General features: G+C 49.4%; 1 protein-coding gene across 1 annotated transcript; it reads right to left on the reverse strand.

The window, feature by feature from the left end:
* Positions 1–3,688: 3,688 nt before the first annotated feature.
* LOC310697836 (kyphoscoliosis peptidase-like) lies at positions 3,689–10,174 on the reverse strand (the record flags this gene model as incomplete). The annotated part of the gene is made up of 5 exons (XM_083484462.1): positions 3,689–3,812; positions 4,954–5,115; positions 7,759–7,925; positions 9,193–9,275; positions 10,126–10,174. The coding sequence occupies 5 exons, from the start codon at positions 10,172–10,174 to the stop codon at positions 3,689–3,691; spliced, it is 585 nt and encodes a 194-aa protein (XP_083340588.1).
* Between the last annotated feature and the right edge of the window lie 1,744 nt (positions 10,175–11,918).

Genomic DNA, 11,918 nt, shown 5'->3' on the forward strand with positions numbered 1-11,918 from the left:
GATCGGCTCCCCTGTTTGCAAGCCATTAACTGCCTTCGCACCACTCCCTGCTCAATGTCGCTGGAAAACATCAGGTCCATGGCACGAAAAAACTTCCTCGTGTCCTTTAGGATCTCATTATTCACTGCCATCAGGGGTCGAACCCAATCCTTCGCCCCCCCTTCGAGATGGCCAATTACAAAAGCCACTCGCGATTCCTCGTCGGGGAAGTCATCATACTGCAGGTTGAGAGCGTATTGCATCTCAGTTCTAAAGGCATGATAGTTTCTGGGATCCCCCCCGAATTTCTGCACCAATCCTGGCACCTTTCTGGCGATCGAGGTGGTTTTCTCCTTTCCCTTTTCTGCATCCTGAGCCCTCCTCTCCTCAAGCCTCGCCGTTTGCATGGCAAGCTGGATCTCCAACGCCCTGTACCTTTCTTCCAGGCTTGGACCTCCTCCAGCTGCTCCTGCTCCTCCGGTTCCGGCTGGGTCGCTCATGATGCCGCTGCTTGCACAAGCTGGCTTTCAGGGACTTTCGGATTGCTGTGATGGGATGATGAGCTGCTTGTGCATAAAATGCAAGTCCCTCAGAGTTTGATCAGGTTTTCAAACCTCTGCCTGTGACGGAGCCCCTCCGGCATGGCTGCGTCAATCGCTAGTAGAATCCGAAAGTGGTTGTTTTCGGAAACGTTTCCAACATAAGAGCTCTTTCACGGAAACACGTCTTCTGGACTCTCTGCGTGACAGTTTCCGGCGAGGAGTGGGTGTCCCTATAGGAGGTCCTGAAACCTCTCCACTGTTTTCGCTGGAAACGTCTCTGAGCCATCCCTCCGACTCACTTTCCCTGGAAGTTCCTGCTCGCCCCCTACTGGTTCCCTCTTCAGCTGCTACGTCTCTTTCAACCTCAGGGAGCCTTTGCACCTCCTGTCCTTCCGATGGCAGTTCCCTGACACCTACGTTGTACCGGGAATGCATTGTTGTCTGTTATCTGTACCAGCTCTTGTAAAAGAAGGGTACAAAATTTGTTTTGAAAATAACACCTGTTCTATTTCCAGAGGGGGAAAGCTGCTCGTCGACGTGGAGGGCAAGGACAATCTCTTTGTTCTGGAGACACCTCTGGAGGGTGGTGGGAATGCAGGAAAAGCAAAGGCGCAGTGTGCTAGTGTTCCCAGCCATGATTCATGCAGCAAGGTTCAAAGGGGCAGGTTTCCCGGGGTAAAGAGGGTAACCACTAAACCTTTTGAGTTGGTTCACACAGACCTTGCAGGGCCAATGAAATGTGAAAGTCTGGGTGGGGCCAGGTATCTGCTAATGATGGCAGATGTTTTTTCACAGAATTTATGGTGTTTCTCTCTCAAATCACAGAGGGAGGCAGCGCAACTGATCCAGGATTGGGTTGCGGAGGTGGAACGAAGGTTCTCCACCAAGGTGCAAGAGTTCAGGAGCGACCGTGGGTCACAGTTTACTGGGTCTGCTCTGAAGGAGTTCTTCAAGGAAAAGGGAATTCGTCACCAGGTGACGGGTGCAAAGTCTCCTCAAGAGAGAGGCTTGGCAGAGCACAGGAGTGAAGCACTGGCTGGAGTTATCAGGGTTTTGCTGTGTGACTCTGGGCTGCCTCAGAGCTTTTGGAGCGAGGCTTGGAAATTTGCCAGCTTTGTTTTTAAAAGGTCCTACAATCACGATGTAGGTGACACACCGTATTTTCTGTTGCACAAGCAAAAGCCACAGGTGCACTTCTTCCGTTCGTTTGGGTCTAGGGCTTCAGTGCCAATACCAACAGCGCAACGGAAGGAGGGTGGTCCTAGGTGTCAGGACATGATCTTCTGTGGGTATGATCCTGCAACGAATGGGTGGAAGTTTGCATACCCAGAGGGTGATCAGACCAAGCTGCTGGTCAGCAAGCATGCTGAGTTCTTTGAGCAGGGTGTTTGGTCACAGCCTAGGTATGGTCCTGATTTTCTCTCAGAATGCTTGTCCGATTCTGAAGAGGAGGAGAGGGAAGCAGAGGCTGATCCCGGTGATGGGGACCAGGTCCAGGATCAGGGTTCAGAACCCGGTGATGGGGACCAGGTCCAGGGTCAGGGGTCAGGGCAGGTTTGGGCATCTCCAAGGGTTGTGAAAGGAATGTCCAGGTGTGAGGCTTCATCTCCGGTAAGCGTAATGGAGAAAGCTCACGGACGGGTTGTCAAGTCAGAGGGGGAAAAGTCTGACGGAGAAGACACAACTGCTGGCCCAAGTAGGTCAGAGGGGTTTCAGGTCACGGGTGCGTGGGAAAGTGTCGCACAGTGTGATTCTGGGAATGTTGAAAGGGATTCAACAATTGCCTGGGATAAACGCCAGTGGGAGGCAAAAGGCAATGGGAGGTGAGTTGAACTCAAAGAGGTCTGTAAATAGGGGTTCACAGTTTCCCTCAGGGTTCGAGACGAGAGGGGGTGTTACTGGTTTCAGAACTCACAGGGTTAAAGAGTTCTGTGGTGACGTCTCTTCCCTGAGGCGTGGTTAGAAACTTCTATGGGAGTGGCTTGACTCCGAGAGTTTGAGTCTGGTTTTGTTTTTGCAGAGGGAGGACGCAATGGGTGAGCTTTCACCAGGTTTGAAGTTATGCTGTTAAACTTCATGATTAAAGGCAAGAGAAGATAAGAAACGCCTGTGTGTGTGGATTTATTACCACAAGCTGCAATTGCTTCACCGCTGTGTTTATCTCTGCTACCGGCAAGAGGGAGAGGCAGGAAGGATCTTTGGATCAGCACGGACAGGCTGCAGAGCTGCACAGGGAAGTGTGCTGGACTCCATGTTTGTCTTTCTTGGAACTCATGGCAACTCTGACCTCTCCGTTGCCATACAAAATGACACTTGTGGTCCCTTCCAACTCTATAATAACTCTAGAACTTTATAACGTTAACCACAGCTGAGAGTCTGGGGTGGTGTGCTAAACCAGCCTTCGCCAATCTGATTTCCTCCAGATGTTGCTGAATTCTTATGTCCCATCAACCACATGATAGTCAGGGATGATGGGACATCATCATCATCACCATCATAATTTATTACTTATACCCCGCCCGCCCGCCCGCCCGCCCGCCCAGCCAGGTCTCCCCAGCCACTCTGGACGGCTTCCAACAGGAGCTTAAAAAGACATTAAAACATCAGTCATTAAAAAACTTCCCTAAACATCAGATAGTTGCTTATTCCTTTGACATCTGATGGGAGGGCGTTCCACAGGACGGGAGCCACTACCGAGAAGGCCCTCTGCCTGGTTCCCTGTAACTTGGCATCTCGCAGTGAGGGAACCGCCAGAAGGCCCTCGGTGCTGGACCTCAGTGTCCGAGCAGAACGATGGGGGTGGAGACGCTCCTTCAGGTCTACTGGACCGAGGCCGTTTAGGCGGCTTTCAAGGTCAGCACCAACACTTTGAATTGTGCTCGGAAATGGACTGGGAGCCAATGTAGGTCTTTCAAGTTCTGTGGTCTGGGCGGCCGCTCCCAGTCACCAGTCTAGCTGCCGCATTCTGGATAAGTTGTAGTGCAGGACCTCTGAAAGGGCCTCTGGTTCTCCATCCCTGTTATATACACTGCAGTAACAGCTTGTACATGAGGCTGATTGTGGATGTAACCGTGATATCAAAGGGAACAAGACAGATGCTTCTAATTGACTTTACCCATTTTCAGTGGTTGATGTTCTTATGACTGCGACGGTCAGTCCTTCTGCATTTAAGTCAGATCATGCTGATGCTCCAGTGTCACCGTCTGTTTCAGAAGCTGCCACTTGGGGTCCTCAGGGAAGTGCTTCTTAATAAACAGAGCGGGGTGAGTAAGGAAGTAAAACTCATCGTACCTGCAAAAGGAGAAGGCGCAATAGTCTAGTATTTCATAATAATGCCTAAATCAGCACCAGGGCCAGACAGGCAAACAGAGTGGTGATCCAGAGCAGCTGGAGGGCATCTGGTCGAGGAAGCTGCTGTGTTGCAACAACCCAGCCTCCAGAATCCCCAGATTTTACACATGTAGCTCGGAATAAGCACAACACTCCAGAACTGTTCAAAGAGGATAAATAGATGGTATCTATCCCTGCCATCAGGACACTCCATGCCCATGGCATAATAATAATAATAATAATAATAATAATAATAATAATGAAGTATTACTTATACCCCCGCCCATCTGGCCGGGCCTCCACGGAATAACACTTCAAACATGAAAAACTTCCCTAAACAGGGCTGCCTTCAGAAGTCTTCTAAAAGTCAGATAGTTATTGTATTTCCTTGACATCTGATGGGAGGGCGTTCCACAGGGCGGGCGCCACTACTGAGAAGGCCTGGTTCCCTGTAACCTCACTTCTCACAGTGAGGGAACTGCCAGAAGGCCCTCAGAGCTGGAGCTCAGGCTGAAGGATGGGGGTGGAGACACTCCTTCAGGTATACTGGGCCGAGGCCATTTAGGGCTTTAGAGGTCAGCACCAACACTTTGAATTGTGCTTGGAAATGTACTGGGAGCCAATGTAGGTCTTTCAGGGCCGGTGTTATATGGTCTCGGCGGCCGCTCCCAGTCACCAACCTAGCTGCAGCATTCTTATTGCACTTGCTTACATTAATCAGCCCTGCGGCCATCAAATTGCAAACTCTGACAAGTGGTCCAAGCAAAACAAAACCACCTGAAAGCAAATGAAGTTAACTGTGAGAGCCAGTGTGGTGTAGTGGTTAAGAGCGGTGGACTCGTAATCTGGGGAACCGGGTTCGCTTCCCTGCTCCTCCACCTGCAGCTGCTGGGTGACCTTGGGCTAGTCACACTTCTCTGAAGTCTCTCAGCCCCACTCACCTCACAGAGTGTTTGTTGTGGGGGAGGAAGGGAAAGGAGATTGTTGGCCGCTTTGAGACTCCTTAGGGTAGTGAGAAAGCGGGATATCAAATCCAAACTCCTCTTCTTCTGCTATCCCCTCAGTGTGTCCCACGCTCTGCCTGGTCTGCCTAACAACGTACCTGAAAGTGAACTTGCTAAAAGCAGTATTCACAGAGCCACTTCCCCAGGTGCAGTCTAAGAGATGCCACCTTCCATCAATGCGGACAGCATTCCAGGCATGGTCGCTCTTCCCCTTTACGCTGCAGCTGCCTATCAAATACTGGCACTGTATCCCTGCAATACTGAGAGGGGAAGGAAGGTATTCAGGAACAGTGTTGCTACCAAGAGGACAAGTGGTTGCTTTCACCGCTTTGATAGGCTGGAGTGGCCGTCCTTCATTTTGCTGGATCAGAGAAAACAGCAATCAGGTTCTCCACAGATTCTCATTTGCTCCAATTTGGCAGGAAAGCACAAGTTTTCCTGGGATGAAACAACAACAACAACATTTGGACACGGACCTGGAAAGCCAGGACCTGTGCCTATAAAGCACAGAGCAAAGGTAAGTATGGATGAGGAACTAAGTCACACAGGGAAGAGACCCATTCAATTCAAGTAATTTTTAAGTCTATGGATTCCAGTGGATCTACTCAATTCAATGCAGCCCTATATATGCAAGTTTGCTTCAGGATCATTCACAGTGTGGGCATTCCTCCACTTACATGGTGGGTCATGTTCCGGAACCCCATGCACATAAGCAAAAATTGTGTAAGTAGGGTAAAGGTAAAGGACCCCAGAAAGTTAAGTCCAGTCACAGACAACTCTGGGGTTGCGGCACTCATCTCACTTTACAGGCCGAGGGAGCCGGCGTTTGTCCGCAGACAGTTTTTCCGGGTCATGTGGCCAGCCTGACAAAGCCGCCTCTGGCGCAACAGAACACCGAAACCAGAGCAGCGCACGGAAACGCCGTTTACCTTCCCGCCCGAGCGGTACCTATTTATCTACTTGCACTTTTTGGCATGTTTTCGAACTGCTAGGTTGGCAGGAGCTGGGACCGAGCAACGGGAGCTCACCCCGTCGTGGGGATTTGAACCGCCGACCTTCTGATCGGCAAGCCCAAGAGGCTCAGTGGTTTAGACCACAGCGCCACCCGTGTCCCTGTGTAAGTAGGGAGCACACACTAAAAAAAAGCTCATTTTTTCCTGCTCTCCAGCTCTCTCTCCCCACAACACTCTTTTCAACTAGAGTTGAAGCTCTGGAGCTGGCTGGAGGACCTGTGGAAAAGCAACAGCAGCTGCCATGCTGTGACGTGTGTCAGCTACTAGGTGGGGAGGCTGAGCAGCCTAAACAAAGCCCCACTGTGCCTCCGTTCTCTTTGGGGCTTCCTCCGCTCCCACTGAAGTCCTCTTTGGGTTCTGGGGAGGGTCTCCTCATGAGCCATGAGGACTCTCCAGCTCTCTCCCGCCATTTTCTGCTTAGAATCTATTGATTTACTTATTTCCGAGGGCTGTCACGTGCGAGTTGATCACGCCTAAGCATGGAGATAGCTGCCTAGGGCAAGGGGTGGGGAACCTGTGGCTCTCCAGATCTCCTATCGCTACAGCCAAGTAACAACCACTTGCCATGATGGCTGGAGCCAACAGAAGTTACCTGCACATTTCTTGAAAGAGTCGAGCATATCCACCGCAAATAGCCTTTCCTGACTGAAGGACATCAGCTGGTTTAAATGACACCTTGTCCAGGTTATAGCAGCCTTCCACATCATATTCTGTAGAAATAAAGACAATGAGCACCCATTCTGATTTGCTTGTGGGGTGGCAACACTTTGCAACACTTTCCATCGTGTTTCTCGATATCTTTCCTGGTTGCCAAAATCTGATTGGGGGGGTGGGGTGGCTTGTCTTGCAAGAGCTCCAAATGAACTTTTGATTGCACAACATGAATTTGCCCATATGTGATTGAATCGCACCTCAAAAGAGAAAGTCTGGAAGCACTCGTAAATCCGCTTTGTGTAGACCCAGGGTCTCGGTGCCAAATAAAAATGCACACAAGGTGCAAGGGTTAGGAGTCGGGAGACATCTCCTCTCCTCCCGTGCTGCGACCTTTACTTTATTTTGACAAGGTAATAAGAATAAATAAATAAGAATAAAAATGTGCACCCCACCAGCGAGACCATTCCATGGTAACTATCCAACCTCCCAAAATTTCAACACCTCTAGCGATGGTTTGACCCCTTTCCGTTGTAACAGTACAAATTCTACAAACACCCTCCATATCTCCTCAAAATCATTCCTCCTGCATATTCCCCGTCTTACCTTAATGGCACATGTTCATTTATCATTAATAGCTATATATCCCACACCTCTTCATACCATTTTTCCATTTCATATTTTGCTTGCCCCTTCCACTTGCTAGCTATCATAATTCGTGCAGCTTTCAATAAATTTGTGAGCGAGTCCTTCATAGCCTGCAAACCTTCCACCCCATCGTAAATTGATAATAATGCTACCGCGGCACTTTCAGTGAGCTTTAACCCAATGATTTCTGTTATCAATGAGCACCTCCTGATCCCTTCTGAGATTCATGGCTGAACAGAGATCCCAGTCAAGCTCTGTGTGAGCCAAACACCAAATCACTGATCCACACAGGCTACAATCCAGAATCCTTTGTGCAAATGGAGCTGACATGACTGGCTATGAAATGGTGAAAATGCCCGAGACAGCTGCAAAGAAGCCATGCTCGGAGTAGACCCACTAAATTTAATGTCCATGAGTTACTTACATCCTTTGATTTCAGCCGGTCTACTCTGAATATAACTTGCTTTGATATGACCTTACGTATCCATCTTCCTTGGCTGGCAATCACTGGACTGGGTGTCTGCTAAAGAACTCTGCTACAGAGCTGGATTCATGGGCGCAGGGCAGTGACAAAGGCTGATCTTTTAATACCGGAAGTTGTCAGAGGCAAGGGGACTCAAGTATGCAGAAAGGTGGTACCCCCACCTACCTATATGGTGGCAGATCCACATCCAAATGGCTCGCACTTTCTCCAGGTCACTGTGGGCTTTTTGGAGCAAGACACTCACCAGGTTTTTCACGCTATTCCTGACATTCACCTGTTTCACAGAAGGTAAATAGACTTGGAAGCAGTTAATATGGACGAGGGGGTACCAGTTCCTTTCTTCTACCTAAGTCCACTTGTTTAAAGAAATTTTAGGGTGCAATCCTGCGTGCACTTACAAGAGTGTCTCTTGCTGAATTCACTGGGATTCCACAGTTAGTCGATTAAGTGTATGTGTTTTACTTGATTGATCAAAGAATTTATTATACTTGCCAAAAATGTACCCTTGGGGGGGAAGTTGTTCTGAAGGGAGACGCATGATTAACCTTTCCTTTTTCCAGGGTTCACAGGCATGTTATTTCTACAATCTTCACGCCCCCGCAGGCGATGTGCCACGCCCCCGGGACACACGCCTGCCTGCTCTCCGCCCCTGGTGCCAGAGCATGCAGCTTCGCCACTGCCCATTGCACCTTTGGGTGGGTGGAAGTACAACTGCGGGGGGGGGGGGCATTCTGGGGGCAGGGAGGGACCAAGGCAACCCTGAATCCTGAGCCGGCCCTACTGTTGTCACTTGACAGCACTGGGGGAAACCCAGGGCTGATTACTGCACCAGTATATTAATTTTATGCCAGTTTAATTCTGGCGAGGCCCCCCAGAGATTCCTGGGAGTTGTGGTTTGGCAAGGGCACTGAGAATTTTCTGTTAATGACTGCTAGCCTTGTTCACAGAAGTATAGTACTCGGAGTTCCCCGAGGAGAGGAAATAACTACCAAATCAATTTCAGTCTGTAGTCTAAATACGATCGAAAGTGAATTGTGAAAGAGAGAGGAGTCGTTCAAACCCTTTCATATTGCCTATGATTGCTAGCTCTCCTCCAAATTGACTTTGGAGCTATCTCCTGAATTTTTAAAGCAAAGCAATGCTGCAAAATAACTAAATATGGGTGTATATACATGCATTTCATTCACGCACGCACAGAGAGAGAAAGAGAATCCTGTGGTTTGTTAAGGGTTCTAGGATTTGTAGCTCTGTGAGGGGAAAACTACAGCTCCCATAGTTCTTTTGGGGAGTTGGTGTTCTTTAAATGCATGGTGTGTGCAGCGCATGTGAATAGGTGCTCCACCGTGTTAGTTTTCTGGAAAACAGGAGCAGGGTCTTGTGACTCATGATGTTCCCAGTTTGGACCTTCCATCTGAACAGAAGTAATTGCCTCCTATCAGGAGAGGACACTTGAAAGCACTCTCAAATTCCAAATGCACCTTAAAAACCTCGGCATCCTAGCAAATTCCTTGCTGCATATATCACAATAAGAGACAGCATACCTTCTGTGCATAGGCATCCAGTTCCTTAAACTTTGCCAAGTCTATTTGTATTGATTTCTGATTGGATTTATCCCATGGATAATCTAGGAACAAAAATGGAAAAGTCATTCTTGAAACAGTGGGGAAAGGGAGGGGGGAGCAAAGGATGACCTATGATGTGATTCAAAGGGTTGGAATACAGGGAACCAATAGGGAATAGAGATAGGGAGCCTTTTCTGCTTCTCCCCAAGGGAAATACAGCAGCAGGGAGTAGACCAACGTTGCTCTGCTTAAAAGGACACAGACAGAAGGAAGGAGAGGGAGAATGCTGAACCAGGTAGGATTTTGATCTGATCTTGCAAGACCATTTTGAGTACAGTACACAAGGCGTATGGCATGGTTTGCACTTCCCACTGGAAGAGCTGGTACCTCCTTAGAGAAGCCCTCTTCGCACCAAACATCTGGCTTTGATAGGAATCCCTTAACCCCGGCTGCAAATTAACACTGAGCGCAGTTAATTTTTACCATTCAAGCCTTGTTCCCAGGATATCCCAAGAGGTGGGTGCAGAGATGTAGCTGGGGGGGGAGGGGGGCACTGGGCACGACACCACAGGGGGCAGCACTTCCCGCGGGGCCAGAAGCGCGCCCGAGCCACGCATCTCTCCTGGGAGTGACGTGGTGGCTTGGGCCCCTGAGCGGCTAGCTACGCCACTGGGTGGTTGAGTGACGGGCTCATAAAATGATACGCAGCACTACTAAGTAGTATTAATATATACAGCAGGTGTAGGGGATCTTTGGCCCTCCAGATGCTGGGGAACTACAGCTCCCATAATCCCTGGCCATGCTTGCTGGGACTAACAGGTGTTGTCACCCAACAACATCTGGAGGGCCAAAGGTTCCCTGCAGCTGACACAGAGGATCCAGATCAATAGCCATACATAAGCTTCTATTTACCATACAGATCTTCTTCCTGGGGCAGCATTGATGCTTGTACTCCTCCCATCTTGAAAGCCTACTTGAAAGGCGCTCCTTGGAGGAACAGTTAAGTGCTTCGAGCCAGGAATGAAATGCCCAACTGGAGGGATGAGGGAGGAGCATGGCTTGATCTGGGTTTATCAAACCCTTGCTTGGAGACCTTGGCATTAGGAGACGAGTAGCAGGAAGAGCATCCATGAAGTCAAAACAAAGGGGGAAAGCATAACCTGTTTGAGCAAACCAGCGCTGGAGTGTGTCAAAGTTCCCTGCGTGGGGAAGCGCAGATACAGAAGGTGTCCCCATTGCTCATTTCCTCTCCCCTCCTGTGGTTTCCAGCAACTGGTATTCAGAAGCATTTCTGCCTCCAACTGTGAAGGCAGAGCATAGCCATCAATGCTAGTAGCCATTGATAGCCCTCTCCTCCAAGGACGTGTCTAATGCTCTTTTAAAGCCATCGATGTTTCGAGGCCTTCACTGTCTCTTGTGGGAACAAGTTCCATAGTTTAACTATGTGCGCCATGAAAAAGAATATATATTTAGTAATTAGATGCTTTTTTTAGGTTAGCTATCAGACGCATCAGCCTTGTTAGAATTTCTATTTCGCTGCCAGGCCCCCACCCTATTTCTTGAAGCATCTAGGTAGAAGCTTGTGCCAGCTTCCTCAGGTTGGCTCTCTCCAGCTAGGCTGAATAGGTGGGAAACTTTTGGACTTTGTGTGCCAGATCCTTATTGGGATCTGTATCTTGGGTCAAAATCCCTTTCACTACCAACAAAGAGGCATCAGGCCTAAAAGGGAGGAGGGAAAGAGCCTAATATCACTACAGTCTTGGAGAGTCTCCCCCTTTTAGGACTGCAGTGAGATCAGGCTTAAAGGAAGGAGGGGAAGCCTTCGGGAGCCCCCACCTCTCTCTTGAAGAGCTCAGCAAGCTTGGGCTTCACAGGGAAGGGAAGAAACCTCTCCCTCCTTTTTTAGTGATCAGAAGGATCTGAAGGGATGGGCAATTCTACTTAGTACTGAGTATTGGCTCGCCAAAGAGCTCTCTGCCAGGAGTGCCATGGCTCAGCCCAACTGAATGGGATGTTCTGCGCTGATATGAAGGGGGAGCCATCCTGCTTAGCAATGGGTCCCTGGTTTCTGCATTTCTTCAGAGGATCCTGACAACTAGTCCCATGCTTTGAGGGCTGTGCAAAGAAAGCAGCTTTGGAAAGCCATGTCCTATCAGGCAAGCCTCACCCCTTACCTGCATGTGAGAATGGCCTCATGGACCAAATGGGGAAGACTTGGGGAGGGGGCAAGATGTGCTCAGAGGTCAGACATTCCCCATCCCAAAATTTCACCTCAGGAACTGATGGACTCTTACTTTGCCTCACAATCGTTTTGAAATCTGCCGGGTTTTCGACGTTCGGGAGCCGAAACGTTCCAAAACGCAGGCGCTCCATCAGGTATACTGGGCCAGGGCTGTTTAGGGCTTTAGAGGTCAGCACCAACACTTTGAATTGTGCTCAGAAACGTACTGGGAACCAATGTAGGTCCTTCAGGACCGGCGTTATGTGGTCCCGGCAGCCACTCCCAGTCACCAGTCTAGCTGCCGCATTCTGGATTAGTTGTAGTTTCCGGGTCACCTTCAAAGGTAGCCCCACATAGAGCACATTGCAGTAGTCCAAGCGGGAGATAACCAGAGCATGCACCACTCTGGCAAGACAGTCTACATCTTTGTCACTAGAAAGCCCAAGTTTCTTACAGGGGTACCTCGGGTTAAGAACTGAATTTG

This window comes from Podarcis liolepis (assembly GCF_965112155.1).
Source record: "Podarcis liolepis genome assembly, chromosome: W".
NCBI lineage: Eukaryota > Metazoa > Chordata > Lepidosauria > Squamata > Lacertidae > Podarcis > Podarcis liolepis.